Source organism: Ixodes scapularis, unplaced genomic scaffold, assembly GCF_016920785.2.
Source record: "Ixodes scapularis isolate PalLabHiFi unplaced genomic scaffold, ASM1692078v2 ptg003730l_1__unscaffolded, whole genome shotgun sequence".
Taxonomy (NCBI): Eukaryota; Metazoa; Arthropoda; class Arachnida; order Ixodida; family Ixodidae; genus Ixodes; species Ixodes scapularis.
Window position 1 is genome coordinate 1 of NW_024610351.1, and position 20,909 is coordinate 20,909.

At 45.0% G+C, this 20,909-nt stretch overlaps 1 protein-coding gene across 1 annotated transcript; it reads left to right on the forward strand.

Moving 5' to 3' along the window:
* Positions 1 to 266: 266 nt before the first annotated feature.
* Positions 267 to 19,284, forward strand: LOC120838578 (fibrillin-2; the record flags this gene model as incomplete). Its single annotated transcript, XM_040208565.1, has 14 exons — positions 267 to 392; positions 2,783 to 2,920; positions 6,451 to 6,576; positions 6,949 to 7,083; positions 7,211 to 7,333; positions 8,050 to 8,184; positions 10,300 to 10,497; positions 11,434 to 11,559; positions 12,146 to 12,271; positions 12,861 to 12,980; positions 14,471 to 14,626; positions 17,338 to 17,460; positions 18,402 to 18,527; positions 19,154 to 19,284. Coding segments are annotated over 14 exons (1,889 nt in total), but the record flags the coding sequence as incomplete, so codon positions are not given.
* Between the last annotated feature and the right edge of the window lie 1,625 nt (positions 19,285 to 20,909).

The following is a 20,909-nucleotide window of genomic DNA, read 5'->3' on the forward strand; positions in this document are numbered from 1 at the left end:
GTGCAAAGAAGGAAACCACATGCACCTGCCAAAGATTATGTATCAATACCGAAAGAGGGTACCGCTGCCAATGTTCGGTAGGGTTCAAGCCGGGCTATGGTGGCAAGTCTTGCATAGGGGAGAGAATCAGCAATTCTCAAGTGCACACCTTTTTTCTGAAATCCGGTCTGAAAATGAGAAGTCCATCAAATCAATCGGGAAGACTTCTTTTTCACTCGCTGTACGGCCAATCCGCATCCTATATATTTTCTGTGTTCACTGCTTAGATATCGACGAATGTGACACCAGTAACGGTGGATGCCAGGAGGGCTGCGTCAATCTGATTGGTTCATTCAGATGTAAGTGCACGACAGCGGGCTCTTCATTGGCTCCCGACGGGAAGAAATGTGTATGTAAGTATGGGAATGTGAAAGTATCATCTTAGAAGCTGGTTATGCTCCCTTCATAACGCAACCATGCTCTATTCGGGGACAACGTTTCTCGTCATTTCTGAGGAGAAAAAGAGAGAGCGCGCGTAGCTTTAATCGGCGATCATAAGGGGAGAGGGCGTTCATAAGGAGAGAATAGTTGTCCCCGATTATAGTAGGGCTCTCCGTTATATTCGCTTTTATACAAGAACGAGTAAAGTACATGAGAGTTATGTTCGTGTAGTGTCTCAGGAGTTTTCAAGCTACAACTTTACGCGGGAACCCTCCACGGGTCTGTCCTGCTCGTGCTGGTCTGGCCACTTGATGTCACATTCTCACGTGACTTCATAGCGTCACGTGACGTAATGGCGTTCTGTGATGTCAGCCTCACGTGACATGATGGTATCATGTGATGTCACATCGTCACTTGACGTCATGGTGTTGCGTGACGTCACGGTCAGGACGCGAGGTGACATCGCGTACTGATATCGCGTCGCAGCGTCATATGACGTGACGTCTCAATTTCCCTCTAAAATTGGCGGTGAAATATCTTCGTTAAATTGCAATAGAAAGTGCTCCTCGTTAAAAAAAAAAAAAGTCAAGTGCACCTTTATTGCGCTTGACAGCTTCTAGGCCAAGCAATTTTTATCACATCTGTTCAGAGAATACAAAATTGTTGTTAATAGCTTTTACTCGGGACACAAAGGTGCCTCAAATGGTGATATTACACCCAACGCTGTTTCAGTAAGAGAAAGACAATGGTAGTGCCTCGTGGGCAGTTACTCGCAGAGAATACCGCTCTCGCTTTGAGCCCTTCTGGCACTAAGTTATACAGGGTGTTTGACTTTAATTAAAACAGCTTTATTATAAAAAAAATCCGTGAAAGATACCTTAACGCGGTTTGTTCAAGTGAGTGATACGGCCACAAGGACATAGTGGAGGGGAGTAATGCTCACGATAAATCGTATAACTGACTAGTATTCTTTAAGTGACTTTTCAATTTGTGCAAGTAAACATATGGTTCCAATTATGGCGTCATCAAAAATAACTAAATCAGTCAATTGCAGAACGGCTTGAAGCGCGTCGGAAGCGCGGAAGTGCACAAAAGTTACCACTCGTACGACAGGCGCAGAGCTAGCAGTAGACAAAAGCGGATGATTAGATTATCATGGCCGGAGTCCGGTCCCTAGCTTTCCGGTTGTTGCAGGAGTGGTACTTTGGTGCACCCCTGCCCTTCCTACGTGCTTTAAGTCGTTCTAAAATTTAATTTCGTGGTTTTATATGACGCTCGGCAGATTTTAATTGAAATCATATGTTTATCTTAACAAATTGAAAAGTCAATCGAGAGATTTTAGTTAATTATCTAACTTATCGTGAAGATTACCCACTAAAGTATGTCCTACTGGCCGTATAACACACCTGAAGTGAACACGTTCATGTAGCTTTCACAGATTTTTGAACCGAATCTGTTTAAAGAAATAGGGCAGGCACATGCGTTTAAAAAAATATTAATAATCACATGCGTCCCATACTTTGCGTTACGAAGAGCAGCACAGACTATGGTGACCATACTCTGCACTACTCTTTGTCCGCAGAGGTGCCTTAGGTCGGTCTTGGAACGGCTACGAAGAAAAGCAATAATGCAAAGTACTACCACATTTTTCACCGATATCAGAGATAGGTTCGGATGAAATTGCCGGCCTTCTGTATTTCATTTCTTTTCCCCCAATCATATCGAACTTTAAAATAGTTGGCCTATTGTTTAAACCGTGATGTTCTTGTGATTGGCCGGAAAATAACTTTCCTGGTCTCGTCAGTACTCTCCAAAAACATTTGCTGGATTTTGACTGCCTGATGGGAGCAGATGCTGTATACGGAAAATGTATCGTAGATTATATAAAGCAGGAGTGGCTAAACCGCTGCTGGCGAGCCTCATGTGGTTCTTCGGGGGCCTATGTCTGGCTTGCTACTCGCTCATAACCTCCCCCCTCCCCCCCCCCCTTTAAAAAAAATTAAAATGAAGTATAGAAAGAAAATGTACGTGCATTGGGCACATGGCGTTATGAGTTGTATTCGCCATGGCCACCAATTGAGAGGAAAAGCAATTTTAAGAAGTGCCACTTCCCATTTTTTATTATTGCTCTTCATTTAACATGGTTCCTTGAATGACGTTTTGAATATGTCCGTCTGACCACCTCTTATCTATATACTGATAGCCATAGATCGTTCGAAAAGACAGCCTTTATTTCAGATATGTATTATTTTCGTGGTTACGTGTAATGACAAGACCCTCCGAATTACAGTTTGCGTTGCTTGTAGCTGTACCTTGGTATGAGCATTCTGTTGATAGTCGTTGTGTGTTCGCGTTTTCTCAGATGCGAAGGTGACACAGAGACCCTCAAATCCCTGCGACGTTAACAACGGAGGCTGTTCCCACAACTGCACATGGAATGGTCGCAAAGTTATATGTTCTTGTCCTTCAGGATTCTATCACTACAAAAAAATATGCTTAGGTAAGCAGAATAAACTAGAATAAAAAAAAAGATAAGGCAGCATTGTAACACAGAATGTGTGATATGGTTGGTTTCTAACCGTTTCCGGCTCCCACTCCAGCGACGGAAAAGAATAACGCGAGTGCCAATCGTACGCTGATGCAGCTCTCGTCTCCTCACTGGATCTACATGAGTGCCAGCCGAACGTCTTGCTCGACTAGAGTGTATCCGAGTTACTCCCGCGGCTCGCATCACGTGATCGAACATAGAGTAGCGAATGCCACGCGCTGTATACTCCAGCACGGACTAAACGAGCGAGCTCCGGGATTTTGCTAAGCGCGCGCTCTCTTTGGCGCGTGGTCGGCTTTCCACAACTGGCCAAACGCAACGTATGACGTCTCAAGCGGAATTAACTCTGCCTTCATCCACGTAAATGAGAGCGATGTCATACTATCGACTTTGACGGCGGTTGTGAACGTGATGAGCCCAAGCTCGCACCGTGCATTTTTGCGCGCGCACACCATCGAACTTACCTTCGCAGCTGGTGATAAGTAGCCAGGATCACAACTGGTGACGTCACGGCGATACAAAGAGCTCAGTTGTAGAACTCCCGCAGAGGGCGCTACTCCGCTCACCCCGTCAATCGTCCGCTTGGGAGACAGGGGTGGGCAACCTACGTGTTTACGTTTCGGTGCCGAAATGGCCGATCAAAGCCAAAATTGAACAGTAGCAGGGAACGCTACCGTATACGATGCTCTGGCTACTGCGAGAAGGCGCCACCTGTTCATTGAACGAATACGTGCAGCCTTGGAGTTGGCTGAGTGGTCGCTGCGGGATACATGGCGGCGACGCGATGGCGTTTTGTTTGGTTCTTGAGTACTGAGCGGTGCCAGTTTTTGTATGCCGGCTTCTATGGCAGCTTCCGCAGTTTCCCAATCAGTATTATTTATGGTATACGTTGAGGCAGCCCCAGAAAGGGTGTAAGCTGGTTGACTGTTATTGCCCTCTAGAAGAGGTGAATTTACACCCTTACAGCATGCGCTGCCACTCTTTAAAAGGGTAAAACCTTCGAACAAAATGTATGCTCTGTTGCCTCTTAATGGAAGTAAAATTACGCCCTTAAAGGCTATTGCACCCCATTAGGGATAAGGTTGTCCCCCAAGGAGCACACCCTGACATAGGGTGTCAAATACACCCTGACATAGGGTGTAAAAATGGCTCCCAAGCGGAAACAGTAACTTTGCTAACGTTTCGAGATGAACCCCAGGGACAAGCAAGTTACTCTAAAAGTTGTGACAACTGTAACCTTTTAGAGCGCAGCACTTAGGGGCCCGTTCCCGGCTTGAGCGGCGTCGGCGTCGCCGTCGGCGTCGGCGTAACCAAGGTCATCCGAAGGTCACGTGACCCCAAGGTCACGTGACCCCTCCAGGTCACGTGACCCCTCCCAAGGTCATCTCAAGGTCACGTGACCCCACATGACCCCCTGAAGGTCACGTGACCCCCAAGGTCACGTGACCCCTCCCAAGGTCATCTCAAGGTCACGTGACCCCGACCCCACGTGACCCTTGAAGGTCACGTGACCCCAGGTCACGTGACCCCTCTGAGGTCGCGTGACCCATATGAGGTAACGTGATCCCCGAGGTCACGTGGTCTCCTCCCCAAGGTCACGTGACCCCCGAGGTCACGTGACCCCCAAGGTCACGTGACCCCTCCCAAGGTCATCTCAAGGTCACGTGACCCCAAGGTCCCCACGTGATCCCCCAGGTCACGTGACCCCTCTGAGGTCACGTGACCGTCACGTGACCCCCGAGGTCACGTGACCCCTCCAGGTCACGTGACCCCCTGAGGTCACGTGGGGGTCACCTTGGGGGTGACCTTGGGGGTCACGTGACCTTGAGGTGACCCCCATGTGACACCCAAGGTCACGTGACCCCCAGGTCACGCCTCCCCGAGGTCACGTGGCCCCCCTCCCCGAAGTCACGTGACACCCCCCCCCCCCCCCCCCCCCCGAGGTCACGTGACACCCCCCCTCCCGGAGCATATTAAAGAATGAGGGGAGGAGGAGGAGAAGGAGGAGGGGTCTACCCTCCCCTCAGTACCCTTCACTCCTCCTCCTCAAGAGCTGCGCTCCAATTCGGCGTTACAGGGAGTTGTAAACGGCTTTCACTTTTTTTTTTGAGGGTGCACCTCGTATTCAGCAAATGCAAAAAGAGAAAACAAATATTAATTTTGACTATTTAGAAATAATATGCATGGAAATGAACGCGACCGATTAATCGACTAAAGGGTGGGGATTAATCGGGTTAAAACTTTTAGTCGACGCCCAGAGCCCTAGAGGTAATCTAGTAAGGTTAAGCGAATCCTAGTCATGACGTCAAGAACAGGAACCGTACGAGGGCGCAACCCAAACATCTCTGCCCCTATAGCGCTGTTCACGAGAAAGCCGCAGAACGGCGCAACGCTTTCGTCTTCTCCGTTCACTTATGCCTAGGGTGTGCATTCTCCGGTTTTAACCGAAAAACACGGATAAACATCCGTCGGTGACGAAAATATAAAATCGGTTAAAACCGAAAAACACCGGTGGTTGGATATTTTCGCCCTGATTAAAACCGAAAAAAAACCGGTCGTTGCTAGTTTCCGATTTAGCGAAACCCTTTCCCCCTAGAGGTTCGTCAAACGTGTTATCTCGTGGATCCTGCATTCTTCCAGTGTTTATACATGGCTTGCAGGTGACGCCAGTCTGCCCTCCTTTCTGGGAATCAAAAGCGTCTAGTGAAAGCAGTGGAAGCTCAGCTCTCATACGCCTTTCCCCTATTGTGTCTCCCATGGCCCCCTTTTGTGGAAAAATTAACACTAGTGGAGGGTAGGCTCTCTCGTGCCTTTTCCTCATTGTGTCTGGACAAGTGATGTTGGTGCAAGCCATGTATTCAGAGGTTGCTGTGGTTCCTGGAAGACACTGCCAACGTCCGTGTCGTACAGGAGCGTGCGTTTTCATGATTGCGGGTTGCGAACCGCAAGGAACGTGCTGCCATGACGGCAGCACGTTCCTTGCGTGTAGATGCAAGCAAGAAAGTATGCTTGCATCTATTATAATAACCAAGTGTGAGAAATAGTTGCTTCCTAGAGTACAAGTGTATGAACTATGTGAATTAAATTGGAACCCTCTGTCTGTGATCAACCGCTTTTTTTTTCACCGATAATCACCGTTTTTAGCCTCGTCGTGAGACGTTCCATCGAAATACACCGGAGTATTTAAAATAAATGGCCGCAAGCCGGCGCTGCGGTCGCATCTAGCTTGACACTGCATCAGATTCTATGTTACCGCTGCCTTTGCCACGACAGTGGGGGAGTGGGGAGATTTTGTGCCGGCTGATCTCCTAAAGTTCTAAAGATTTCACAATGCAGCCACCTAGGTTCTTGAACTCAGGTCCCGTCCTACCGGCAAAGAGGTAGAGGGGCCGTGACGTATCGGAGTATCATAGACACCTTCATAAGTAAACTCCTGATTAAAATATCTACAATACGTTACCGCTTGCTTTACTCTGTTTCAGACATCAATGAGTGCAGACATAAAAATGGAGGCTGTCAGCATCAGTGCTTCAACACGCTAGGATCGCACGTGTGCATATGCTCCGAAGGATATGAGGTAGATCCCGCAGACAAAAAGAAGTGCAGAGGTAAACAGTGCGCAATAATCATATTTCTATTTTTTTTTTCTCTAATGAATTTTCCATTTTACGGCCGTCTAACTTTATCCGATGACCTACCCTGTTAATCAATTAGAGTGCACGGAACTTGAAGCTTAAAGCGCACTCCGCTTGTTCTCAAGATTGCCATTCTACGCAGACCTTAGTCTTTATTGCACCGGCTTTTCTTTGCTATTACCCTTTCCCTCACTTCACAATGTTCCGCCCCGCGAATCAACGAACGGTCGTGTATAAAACATTTCTTTAAGATTTAGTTTATTGGCCGTATGCGACCGTTCTTTACATAAGACCGTAGTGACAGTCCCAGTGCCTTCCAAAGGCAGCATACATCATTTGTTCTAGACGTCAGAGGATGTTCGTACAACAATGGAAAGGGTCCGTGTCAGGAACTGTGTACTCCTCTGCCTGGCAAAAAACAAAAGTGTTCTTGTTCAAGCCCCGGACTCAAGCTCGCCGAAAACGGGGCGTCGTGTGTCGGTGAGCTCTAATAAATACAGCAGCCCTCGTATTAAAATCATCCTGTGGGTGCCTGAGAACTCACCTTTCTCCAGCCCTGGCATAGTTTTATAGCGTGACTAATGTTTTTTTTCGCTCCAAATTGTAGATATTGACGAATGCAGTGATGGCAACTTCGGATGTTCCCATGTTTGTGAAAACGTTCATGGTTCTGCGTACTGCTTATGCCCGTCAGGACTGAATTTAGCCGATGATAACAAGACTTGTATTGGTTAGTATTACACACTTTCGTTTCAAAGAAAGGTTCTTACCTGTACGATGTTTTACACATTCCTTAAAGGACGCTGAACTGTACACCAAATGTTTGGTCAGCTGAATGCAAAGTGTTCCCGTAGTACCCAAGTTCACTGAAGTAATAAAGAGTGATACAGTTATGCATGTTTTAGAATACAATCTGCCCGAGCAGAGTCATGGGCGACAGACAATGCTTGCTGAATCATGATAGTGGAAAGCCCGTTTTTTTTTTTTATTATAAGCTTCGTAAAGTTCGTTTTACCTCTTACATTAACAGACCTGAGGAGCAGACAATGCCTGCGTGATCGTGATAGCGAAAATCCCAGGTTTTATTTAGAATTCCTCATCAGCGCCATAAATATTGTTTTGCCTCCTGCCTTATCCAACTTACTGATGTCATAGAATGGTTGCATGATAATAATAGCGTAAACGCCAATATTTAGTTAGCACTAACCGCCAACGCCGTAAACCTTTTTGTTTGCGTTCAGATAGAGAAAATAAACAGAGAATATATTACCGCCCCTGTCGAGGCGTCCTAATTATGTCACTGAAATTCGGAAGGGGTTAAAAACATAATTTTAATGCAAAACCTTAACAAAATATTTCGGTAGCGTTAGTTTGAAACGGAGCCGCTAAAAAAGTGTCCAATGTGTATTCTGACAGTAACTCGTGAGGACTATCGATTCCTTACAGCTTTAAATGGGTGCTCGGGCAACGATGGCAAAGGTCCATGTCAGGAGCGTTGCACTCCTTCACCTAACAATGGATACAGCTGCTCTTGCATAAGTCCCGGGACGGAGCTCTCGACCGACGGGGTTTCGTGCGACAGTGAGTGAAGCATGCTTCCAGATCCTTCCCCTTAAAGTCGCATTTCTGCAGCATCGGATACTCTTTGAACATGGTAACCCAGGACCCAAGGAAAAACGGGACGAACAACACAAAACTCCATGCACAGCTGAAGTTGTATTAAGCCGAATCATCCTTAAATGGGCCCACGATCGCGCACCAAATAAAACAAAAATAAAGACGATCCAAGGCTTCTAAGTACCAGAAGAAGGAACAAAGCCGCCTTTTGAGGATGACTTGGCCTTTTAAAATTTCAGCTGTGTTATAGAGTGCAGCTCTTAGGCGCCCGTTTCCGAAATGTGCGGCGTCGGCGTCGGCGTAACCGCGCGTTGAATTATGGGACGTTTCTCTGCTAAATTTAGCGGAAAAAGTTTTCCGCTAAGTTAACGGGGACAATTTCCCGCTAAATTTAGTGGGAAAATTTTATCGCTAAATTTAGCCAAAAAATATTTCCGTATATTTAGCGGAGAAATTTTTCCGCTAAATCTAGCGGAGGAAATATTTCTGCTAGATTTCGCGGGAAATTTTCCTGCTAAATTTAGCGGAAAAATTTATCCGCTATATTTAACGAAAAAATTTTCTCGCTAACTTTATCGGGCTAAGTGTTTTCGCTAAATATAGCGGGGAAAATTAGGTCACGTGACCTGAGCACGAATTCAGTTTCCCCGCTAACTTTAGCGGGGAAAAGGACGCCACGGCCTCGTGTCACGTCACCCATGAACAAATTCAGCGGCAGGAGGAGAGGAGGACGCCCGAAATCAAACTTTCAGCCGTGATATTTGTAAAACTACAGATGATATTGAAAAAAAAAATAAAACCTGACAATTCAGGGACACAGACTGAGCTGAAAACAGTCGTAATCCCAAATGCGGTAAATAATGACCAGAGTTGCCCTTTAAAGGGCAACTCTGGTCATATCAGTGCGCCATATTTTTACCGGACGACGCGGAAACCTCCTTCACCTACGGGGGCGACCCGCGGTGTCGAAAGCGCTCGATATGAGACGTCTTTGGTCCTGGTAAGAGCCGCCAAAAACTTTGTTCCTCGTCAGAGCCGCCAAAAACTTAATTTTTGTCGAAATACAAACTATAAGTGGCGCCGAGCCGTTTCAATTATTTATAAAAGTGGGTTTTGTTCGGAGTTTTAGATCAGAAAAGAAACAAATGCAGTTTATAAAGCACGGAAACAAGAAATGACCCGTTGATATACCCGCCACCAAGCGGTGGAAAAGGCGCCGCATACTATAAAGGTATAGTGGTATCACGCACCGACGACCGGCGAGCGTAGCAAGGTACGCGGCGGCGCTGAAGTCGAGGATTCGACCGGTTCCGAGCGTTCCGAAGGCCTTCGGCGAGCAGCTTTGGTTTGCGGTTTGGCCCTTCGGCGGCATGGCAGCGCGAAGTGGCTCCCGTTCTGAACTGATTTTTACGCCGTGTTTGCTGTCGTTTGTGGCCAATGAAGTGTCATGCCGAATTAGTGTTTAATCGCGCAACAAATGCAATGCGAGCCGCCCTGCAGCTGCCCGCTTCATACAGCCTAGCCAGAACATGCTTTAGAGGCGCCCTCTCGAGCCATCGATACGGAGTGCGGCAGCCGTGAGCGCTCGCTGAGCTCACTACCCCTTCTCTAGTTCAGTGCCACTCAAGCGACCAAAGGCGTCATGAAGGAGGTTTATTTGTTCATGTTTTTGACATTTTAGTTTGCCTACAACTTTTAAAATAAAGATAAATTCAAGAAACGAAAAGTTTCATTAAGTTACTACGTTCATTGCGCTCAGGTTCTGTGCAAATTAGAAACAAGTAAAAGAAGTCCATGCAGGGCCCCTTTAAGGGGAAGCGAAGTGTAGCAGGCGTTCGGAATCATTAGAAATATATGGCTGGCCAACTCGCACTTGGAAATGTAGGCTGCTCAATATAGATTCATATCGTTTTCTTCTTTTTTGCTACTGCCCCTTGGCAGCAGATATCAGGAAACTGCTGGTTGTGCCATGAGTGCAACGCTCCACTCAAGAGAGAGAGAGAAAATTGTCGGTATCATTGGATAAACAGTCGCCGCGACTTCTGGCTGTCTTCATTTTTATTTTCATTTCTTTTCCAGAGTTGTCTGTTGTACCCGAGGACACGTATGAGTATATCTGGCCGTCAAACTCAACTGGCTTTTCAAACAGCAGCGATGGGATTGATGATATCGAGGGTTCTGGGATGGAGAAGGAGACACCGTCCAAAAGCAAAGACGCGGATCGCGTCACGCCGGAATGTCCGATAGGATTTGCTCCAGTCAACGGCACATGCGAAGGTATTATAACCAAACTAATACGCAGTGCCAAATAGGTAATTTTAATAGAATTTAGCCAGATAAAAACTCGTACAATTCGCAGTGTAATTAAGTAATTCATTACTTATAATCAGGGGTGTGTGGAGATTGCTCAGAATGGTATAGCGCCGCGGCATTGCTAGCTTCAGCGCTGTAAAGAAAGCCAGTGTGTAGTTGTTGTCTTAAACACGTCGAAGACTATGATGATGCATCGGTATTTAATTCAAAGCACTATTTCCACAGCCCTACTTAAGTTTATTTTATTTATTGCAAAGACAATTGCATGACGTTAAAACTAAGCTCACTTTTCAATAAGCCAATCTGACCTTTCCTAATAAAATAAGTCTTAGAGTGCGGAAAAACGTTTATTTGGTGTGGAAAAACAATGCAGCATGCACAGCACTTTAATGACTTAAGTCATCGAAATTCAATGGTGGTGTTTGATGAAAATTAAGAGTATTCAAATCCATTTTGGCAGGACCTATCCTTAAATTGTGTCCACATGTCAGTCGGGTATGTGAAATCTCATCTTATATGCTGCGGAGCCCTTTCTCAGGATATCCCTTCGTTTTCAAAAAGAGTATCACCAGCCGATTTTTGGACAAAAATTGTTCTAGCCAGGAGCTTGTGTTCCTTCTAGGAATAAGTATTAAGAGTCGTTCCTCTTCGTTTCAGCATTGGCGTGAAAAAAAAAAAAAACGGATGCCGCTTAATGGTCGACTTCGTAGCAACTCCACATTTCTTAACGTTTATGATAAACTTGAGTATAAAGCTATTTTCATACCAGTGCCTTAAAAAAATTAAAATTAAGACGACAGCAGAAGCATCCTACAACGCTTCACCCTCATATATTCACCAGTGTCGAACATACATTGACGTGTTTCAAGCTCCTGCCTTCTTGCGTTGCGAACATCACAGATATCAACGAATGCTCCTCCGGGACCAGCAACTTGTGTGCCCACATCTGCAACAAGACCATTGGAAGTTTTCGCTGTAGCTGCAGGGAAGGATACACGTTGAGCGAGACTGGGACCGGCTGTGAAGGCAAGTAAATAGCACAGTTGTTCATCACTTTTGAAAGTTTACAAGTTCCAAATCATTTCTAGGACTCCCTTTGGCCACCTTAAAATGGTGGCATTGCGACGACCTTCTGCTGTCTTTTGACATCAGTACCCTATTCAAGCTACTTCATTCATTGCACCTTAAAACAAAGCACTGGCCCGGAATATAGAAATATATTTTACATTATAGTATCAATATCTATGTATTGAAGTTTTTTACGCTATTTTTAAATCATCGTGCTTTTGTTCTTTGTACATGGCAAGTTTCCATGAAACCGAGCATCCACGTATGCTGCGATCGACTGTCTTTGACCGGTTAGGACCAAGGGAACATTTATAATGTGTTCTCGGCACCTATTGTGAACCAGAACACAAATTAGTTGTTAGGAGACTCTAAAATATACTGCAGTAAACAATGGTACTCGATGTCGCCGTCATTCTAACCATATTCGCTTGCCTCTACTTTCATAATATCAAGTAAACTTATTAAAAATGAGATTCGGATTGCGAGAGCCGATCTTTGTTTCATTTCAAATTTTAAGTTTTTTTTTCCTTTGCTTTTATATAAGACATCGACGAGTGCTCCTCGCATTCGACTCATCCCTGCTCGAACATCTGCAAAAATACCCAAGGTAGCTACTACTGCGCATGCTTCCAGGGATACAAACTGGACGGAACTAGAAGAAATTGCGTAGGTGAGTTGAACTTTCTCCAAATTTCTAGGAAACACCACAGTTATCCCGAACGTGTAATCACAAATATGTCTGAATTTTTTGCGCTGGACCGAAATATTCCTATCGAAACTCAGTGGTATAAAATATCACCAAAAGGGGGGGGGGGGGGGGGGGGGTACTTTATTTTGAGTACACATCTCGGTCTTCCGCAATAAAGTGTAAGGGTAAACTACGACAGCAATCCGCCAATGTCGTCCTCTTGCTAAATACAGCTACATACATTTGCATTTGCCTATGCACGAGTGTGTTTTGATTTCTTAAAACCGCTTAAGAGACTAGCACAGTGGCACCATCTATCGAGTGGCCGTAGAACGCTTCTGTCTTAAGTGTATATGTTTTTTTTTTCTTGTTTTTTTTGTGCGTATTTTTTTACCGTGGGCCTGACATAATTCTTACAATATTATAAGCGACTATTTCAAACAGAGTGCGTAAAGTTGATCTCGGTGGTTACGAAAGATCATGACATGTTCGGCACAGTAAACCTGTATCAAAGAAAATACATCGAGAAAGAGATAACGAAAGACTTTTTCTTGCCTCCCGCAATGCACAGATATTGACGAGTGCTCGATGGGCCGGCATGGCTGCGGGGATGTATGCGAAAACGTTGACGGAAGTTACAGGTGCAAGTGTCATCCAGGACGGATTTCGCTCGGTGGAGGGCGTTGTCAAGGTACCATCCATTTCATGCGCAATTAAACTCAGACGGTTTGTGTTCATTGGGGACGCAGATATGTTTCTAAGATATCTGTCCCGCTTTGAAAGAACATAATTTGAGATTAAGTAGATACGAAATCTTTTACATCCATAGTCACAGGGTCTACCGCAAAAACTGTAGGCATATTACTCGTATTTTATGCAGGCCTGTAAGCCTGCATATAGTAAATAAAAGATAGTTTACCAACTTTTTTAAAGCCGATATTACGTTACAAAGGAACAAAATAATAACTGAGACATTGGTAGATTGCGGTATTTTTAACGCGAAAGCATAACTATCCCATGGAGCGAAGCCAGCGGTGTCTGTAACCGCAAAAAACGAGCCATAATCTCTTATTTTCCCATTGGCTGAGCGAAACGGACCCTAAAATCCCATTGGCTGCGACGCGTCATAGTACCAAGGAACGCCACCCCACAGAAAAGCCCTCTCCTGGCGCTGCGGCTCGCGCGCCGGTAAAAGAGAGGGTGGCGCGCGTGCGACCGCCACTCTCTCCCCCCTCTAGGGTCACGTGTCACGCGTGGTAGGAGGGGGAGGGGTAGCGGGAATTTCCCTCTCCCTCTTCCTGTGCACTACTGTATCACGAGTTCTGCAGCGCTGCTTGTGGAGCACTAACAATCAGAGCTGTACGCAGCTCTTACAAGCACGCAGCAAGATGCTTGTAGGGATACTTTCGCACTCCTACATGTAAGCAGTCTTAAGTGTCATCCTCTAATTTTTATACCTACATTTGGACGAAGTTGCATTGCAGAAGAAAAACTGTAGTGGAAACATTTTCTTGAATTATTCGAGAAACAAACATTTACAGACATTGCTCGAGGTAAATCATGATTAATGTGCTGAACCTCAAGGCGAGATTATATTGGTTTTCATTAAATATTTAATTTTTTTTATGGAAAGTAGCGCAACAGTGGGAGGTACTAAAAAATGTGCAGCGGTTCTGTCACGAATGTGCAATTTAGGTTGTTTTTTTCCTAAAACTTACCTAAACTATTTGTTAAAAAAAAATTAATTGGTTTCAGTGATTATGCGGCAATTTATTAACACCAATACCTCTACGTTTCGGTACTCATCTTGGCATCGTGCAGAAAATGTCATGGTAACTAAGAAAACCCGATTTCTCCTCGCTTTTTCCTCACACCGTTAGCAATTGGCAATGATCGCGTAACTACAATAAAAATGTAAGCCCGGTACTTTCTGCAGTTAGATTTATGAACACTTTTGCGAACACCAACTCAACTCGCACCTACCTAGATTTACATAATGTCCCTGCTCTTAAACTCTAATGCAGAAGACGTCTTAGTAACACACTCCCCTCTGCAATGCCCTCGGGTCCTGCGGGTTGTGAAATAAATAATCGCTCACAGTTTCTGGCTTCAGTCATATTCGGAGTCAAAAACGGCGTGCTATGTGCATCTCCATGTTCAATTCTTCCTCTTTCTTCGAAGACTGTCAAAAAAACACGTTCAAGGATCCAAAGGGAGAGGCTTGCGTACGATGCCCACCCAATACCCACACGATTGCTTCAAGAGCCGCTTCTGTCGACGACTGCGTGTGCGACGGCGGCTTCCGGAAATCATCGAACAGTGGACAAGGCTGGGAAGGTAACCTACTTCGCCTCGTTCTCTGTTCAGCAATGCACATCACTACAATTAGTTTCCCCGTAACTTGGTAAAGAGCAAACGTTAAGGCCCTCTCAAGCCAATCAGGGCGACGGAAGCAAAGCACGTTTCATCACTTCCCTTAGGTATAGGGAGAGAGCGCAACCCGTGCAGTCGGATAATAAGGGAAGCGGGAACTCTTCCCTTATACCCTTATACCCGGGTCTCAAAACAGGCGGCCCGCGTGCATCCGGTGGCTGTGAGCTCCGTTTCTATGCCTCGAGCACTACATTCGCCTAAAATAAGCTTAATATCGGGAATTCATTTTTGCATGAAATGAAGCTCTGCTCATACAACGTGTTCAGACATTTTGCTTTTTTTTTTTTGTTTAACTGAGTACTAGTGCTTCGTCTAAATATTTTATTATCAGCCCTTTTTCAAATAAACCGACCGGCACAGCGATACAACGACTTGTCGTTGATGTTGGCGTTTATTACGTGCCCAAAAACACCTTAAAGCTTTACACATTGGTGCATTACAAATGTCACTTACACGTATAAAAAATATTTAAAAAAATACATGCAACGATGTCAAGCGCGTAAAAGCCCATCGGAGGGCCTAAGTCGTACTAAATCATATTACAGGTACCTTCCACCGTTCAGGGGTAAAATAAGACATGGAAAAAAGATCGTGCTGAAAATGGCTGTTGCTAGAGGCCTAATTTTGATATAAGGGTGATCCCTTAAATATCTTCTCGGGATGAAACGTTACGCACTGTCGCGCGAATATAGCTGGGATGCGTAGTTGCATGCTGCCTAAAATATCCGGTACATCAGTATGACCTTGGATGAGTTTATGTATCAACACTACATCTCGGCGATTTCTACGGCAACCTAAGGTGCTGGGGCTCAAATTCCTAGCAAGACAATGGTATTCGAAGTTTTAGCCTCCTCGGAAAATGCCTGTCATAGACTATGCAAACTAAACGCATTTGTACCGCTTCAGTACGCTCACATTCACTTTCCAGTAAGTTGTTCCACACGGCAGAAGCCAATTCAAGATGGGGCCCAACCAATGCCCAAAATAGACGTGACATAGCATCAAGTGCTTCCAAGTACCGAGTCATACGCGCAATCGTGTGACACAATTTAAAACGTACAACAAATATGTGTGTCACGAGATTTGAACATGAGTTAGCAATCGACTAACTCACCAAGGTCCCTGATCACATCACCTCGAGCACCATTACTGTTTTCCAACCTGTACTTAAAATGTAAGGGATATCTACGCCTTGAAAGCGAGATAACGTCAGTGTTGTTCGCGTTCAGAGGCAGTATGTTCTTCGAGCACCACTTTGAATCATTCAAAATTTGAGACTGCAGCGCTTCGTAGTCTGTTTCGAAAAAAATATGACAGAAGAACTTTATGTCATCAGCAAAATACGAACACCTTAGTAAATTTTATACAGTTTCAAACTTAATTTATACATATGAGGAACAACAACGGACCCAATACTAAGCTAGAAGCGCGAGCTTTTTGCTCAACCTCGGCTGCACGAAGTCTCGCTCAGCAGCAGCATCTGCTAACGGTAAAGCTTTGCGCTCGGGCTTCTTGCTCTCAAACAATACCTTTAAAATACAAGTATTTTATTACAATGCTGCAAAACAAAATTCTCAGGAAAGCAAAAACTGCCGTATGAAGATTTTTTTTTCTTTATGCCTGTTGAGCTATAGTAATTTGTACGACAGGGCAAGGACCAGTGCGCTTGCTCTCCTCCTATTAAAAACTGCCAGTGCTGTAATGTGGTGTTTTTTTAAATATTCTTATAACATCAAGTGCTCAAATGAAAGTTAAAGATGTCAAAACGCTGAGCTTACGAAAAGCAGAGAGCGCAAAGTTCCTTCCTTAGAAAATTTTTGGGATGTCCCTAGGAAGTCGGCTTCTTTCCAACGTGAAACATTTAACTGCTGTGGGGAATCTTGCCCACATACTCGAAGGCGTTTGAGACCCCTGCCCTAGAACACTAACCTGGTACTCAAAATTTGTACAACATCGGCCTTCCTCGTCGTCCTTCCAGTGGCTTTGATAGCACTGCGCGCATCTACTAAGATAGAATATAGTCACGTGACTTCCTTTCACACGCTGATTGGCTGACTGAGACCGTGACCTTTGCCGTATGCCATGTTACGTACGGCGAGACGGATTCTAGTCATAATGGACCTCCATTATCGATTGGAAGCCAGGTAGGTCACTTCCTCGATTTTTGGTTCGTACAGTCACCGCCTGGTGTCGTCGGTATGTGGAAAAGGTCCATTATTCATAGTAACCGCTAGGCATATGCGCAATTCGCCAGGGAATTCTTCAGGGTCTAGTCATTTACTACCTCGTTATTTAGTGTACGATTCTGACTTTTGTGATCAGCTGTCGTTTGTTCACCTTGTTGTGCGTTAGTACAGCTACAAAAGTAGTTGGTATTATAATCGCTAGACAAAAAGTTTAAACTACTCGCTAGATGGCGCAACTCGGCGCCCGAATCAAAAGCTAAAGTGATATTCATTCATTCATTCATTTAAGCACAAATGTTGGAAGGTGGTGCCTTGTTCGTCTCGGAGTTCCTTCTTTTCTTTTTTGTGTGTACTTTTTTTTTTTTTTTGCAGTTGCAGTTTTTTTGTTTTTTTTTAAGCGACACATTTTAAAGCCTTATTCGCCCGCAGATATAAACGAGTGCGATGAAAAAATCCTCAACTGTTCCCACGAGTGCGTGAACACAAATGGAAGTGCGTACTGTGGTTGTCCCTTCGGCCTAAAGTTGTCAGATGATGGCTTCACATGCCGAGGTAAGTACGAAGAAAAAAACTCTGCTGAATATGTTATGGTGTGTCGGAACAGGTGCGGTGCGGTGTATTCATCTGGCTGCGGTAAATTACATAAAAATATATAATTTTCGTTAACGCTTTTACTTGCATCCATACACTGTGAATCTACTGTTCACTGTGAATTATTACGAAAAACTATTCTCTCTATGATAACCTGTTTCTTTCATATCTATTTAGGTCTATACTACGGTGTCTTAGGAAGTGCTCCCTTTTCAGTGTATCTTAAGGACAGCGCAAAATCCAAACCTTTTTATATTTTACTGTAGCTTGTTATCAATACTGTAGAAAGTACAACACAAAACTTAGGTCAGTCAGCAGCCCTGCTTACGCACTTTTTGTACTAGCGATTTCTTATGATCCATGACTGTCTGTACTTGGTCTGAAAGAAACAGAGCTCGCTTTTGGTTGGGGCTGTTAACTGCGTTAACAAAAATACATTGGTGATAGAAAGCCCGTCTGGTTTCTTGGGTCTCATTCTTTCTGTCCTCTTAAATCTTAAATATTTTACCTAAGTTCGTACTAAGCGTAGCCGAACCAGTTTCATCCAAGGAGCCCTTTTAAAAAATGTGCGCCCTCAATTAGCTGCGGCGTCGATTCTGTGAGGCCGCCATATTTCGGTCATTCACTTTTAGCATGCATGGGACAAGAGGGCCGTTTCAGCGCAAGGCGTAAATTCGGATCCAATCACGCATTTCACGTAGGGAGCGATGCCAATGGATGGAGGGATGGATGTTAATGGCTGTACCCTTTTTAACGGGCGGTAGCTTGCGCCACCTAGCCTAAGTCTTAAAGGACCCCAAAACATGGTGACCACCAGTGTTGCTTGATGTACCTTTGGAAAAGGTCGATTTACCATATGCTCGACTGTGAATTCATCACTCAAACCCACTTGCTGACTGCAGACGTCGACGAATGCACCGAGACGCCGCATGTATGCAACCAGATCTGCTCGAATACGATCGGAAGCTACGATTGTTTTTGCAAAGCCGGGTACACTCTCTCCCTCCATGAAAACTTCACGTGCGAAGGTAAAAACTAAAAAGAGTTTTTATTTATTTTAACGAAACATTTATGGGTGTGTTCTTGCCATTCTTTTCTCAAATTGTAATTAAAAACAAAATTTAACGTCACTCTTGGCTCTGGAGTCCGAACGTAACATCATGGTTGACGTCCCGTACCACAGTCACGTGACCTGACGCCTCATAACTCCTTTAAACGAAGAACTCGTTCAAGCGAAATAGTCGCGAGCTTGAGTATTTTCTTATAATAAATACTGTTTCTTACCTCACCTGCCACAATTTGTCGCCTTGAACGTTATGGTATACTATCTACTAAAAAAGGTGCCGACCATAATTCGTAAATTGTATTCCATTCCGGAGTACCCTTGACGTATTCTTCCAAATACGAATCAGTGCTCTTGCCTAAATCGTTTAGTGAATTTGTGATTGATCTTTGTTTTAAACTTTTTTTCCCAATCGTGGGATGCACATGGGTGACTTTGTTATTTTACTTGTTCTCATCTCTTCTGTCTATTATTTGTGTCGTTTCTAGAGCTACACTTGATATTATTTGGAACCTATTTTTTTTCATTTGCTGTAGCAGGCACCATACTTATGAAATTTGATTTATGCCCAAATGGATCTTTTCTTTTCAGATGTGAATGAGTGCACTCAGGGTACCCACAATTGCAGTCATATCTGCACCAACTACGATGGTGGTTATTACTGCGAATGTCCACTGGGATACGAAATGACCGGGGACCAGAGATCATGCGCAGGTGCGTGAAGCGAAATATGCAAGCTCATTCGAGCAGATAGATGTCTCCTGGCGTTCACTATTCTGAAGAACCACATCGCTCAGAGATCGGAGCACAGAAGCGTTGTAGCGTTCAGCCATTTCTTTTTTTTTTTTTCGGGTGTTACCCCCGAAAACGGGTGTTACCCGACGTGACCCCCAGGTCACGCCTCCCCGAGGTCACGTGGCCCCCTCCCCGAAGTCACGTGACACCCCCCCCCCCCCCCGAGGTCACGTGACACCCCCCCTCCCGGAGCATATTAAAGAATGAGGGGAGGAGGAGGAGAAGGAGGAGGGGTCTACCCTCCCTTCAGTACCCTTCACTCCTCCTCCTCAAGAGCTGCGCTCCAATTCGGCGTTACAGGGAGTTGTAAACGGCTTTCACTTTTTTTTTTGAGGGTGCACCTCGTATTCAGCAAATGCAAAAAGAGAAAACAAATATTAATTTTGACTATTTAGAAATAATATGCATGGAAATGAACGCGACCGATTAATCGACTAAAGGGTGGGGATTAATCGGGTTAAAACTTTTAATCGACGCCCAGAGCCCTAGAGGTAATCTAGTAAGGTTAAGCGAATCCTAGTCATGACGTCAAGAACAGGAACCGTACGAGGGCGCAACCCAAACATCTCTGCCCCTATAGCGCTGTTCACGAGAAAGCCGCAGAACGGCGCAACGCTTTCGTCTTCTCCGTTCACTTATGCCTAGGGTGTGCATTCTCCGGTTTTAACCGAAAAACACGGATAAACATCCGTCGGTGACGAAAATATAAAATCGGTTAAAACCGAAAAACACCGGTGGTTGGATATTTTCGCCCTGATTAAAACCGAAAAAAACCGGTCGTTGCTAGTTTCCGATTTAGCGAAACCCTTTCCCCCTAGAGGTTCGTCAAACGTGTTATCTCGTGGATCCTGCATTCTTCCAGTGTTTATACATGGCTTGCAGGTGACGCCAGTCTGCCTTCCTCTCTGGGAATCAAAAGCGTCTAGTGAAAGCAGTGGAAGCTCAGCTCTCATACGCCTTTCCCCTATTGTGTCTCCCATGGCCCCCTTTTGTGGAAAAATTAACACTAGTGGAGGGTAGGCTCTCTCGTGCCTTTTCCTCATTGTGTCTGGACAAGTGATGTTGGTGCAAGCCATGTATTCAGAGGTTGCTGTGGTTCCTGGAAGACACTGCCAACGTCCGTGTCGTACAGGAGCGTGCGTTTTCATGATTGCGGGTTGCGAACCGCAAGGAACGTGCTGCCATGACGGCAGCACGTTCCTTGCGTGTAGATGCAAGCAAGAAAGTATGCTTGCATCTATTATAATAACCAAGTGTGAGAAATAGTTGCTTCCTAGAGTACAAGTGTATGAACTATGTGAATTAAATTGGAACCCTCTGTCTGTGATCAACCGCTTTTTTTTTCACCGATAATCACCGTTTTTAGCCTCGTCGTGAGACGTTCCATCGAAATACACCGGAGTTTTTAAAATAAATGGCCGCAAGCCGGCGCTGCGGTCGCATCTAGCTTGACACTGCATCAGATTCTATGTTACCGCTGCCTTTGCCACGACAGTGGGGGAGTGGGGAGATTTTGTGCCGGCTGATCTCCTAAAGTTCTAAAGATTTCACA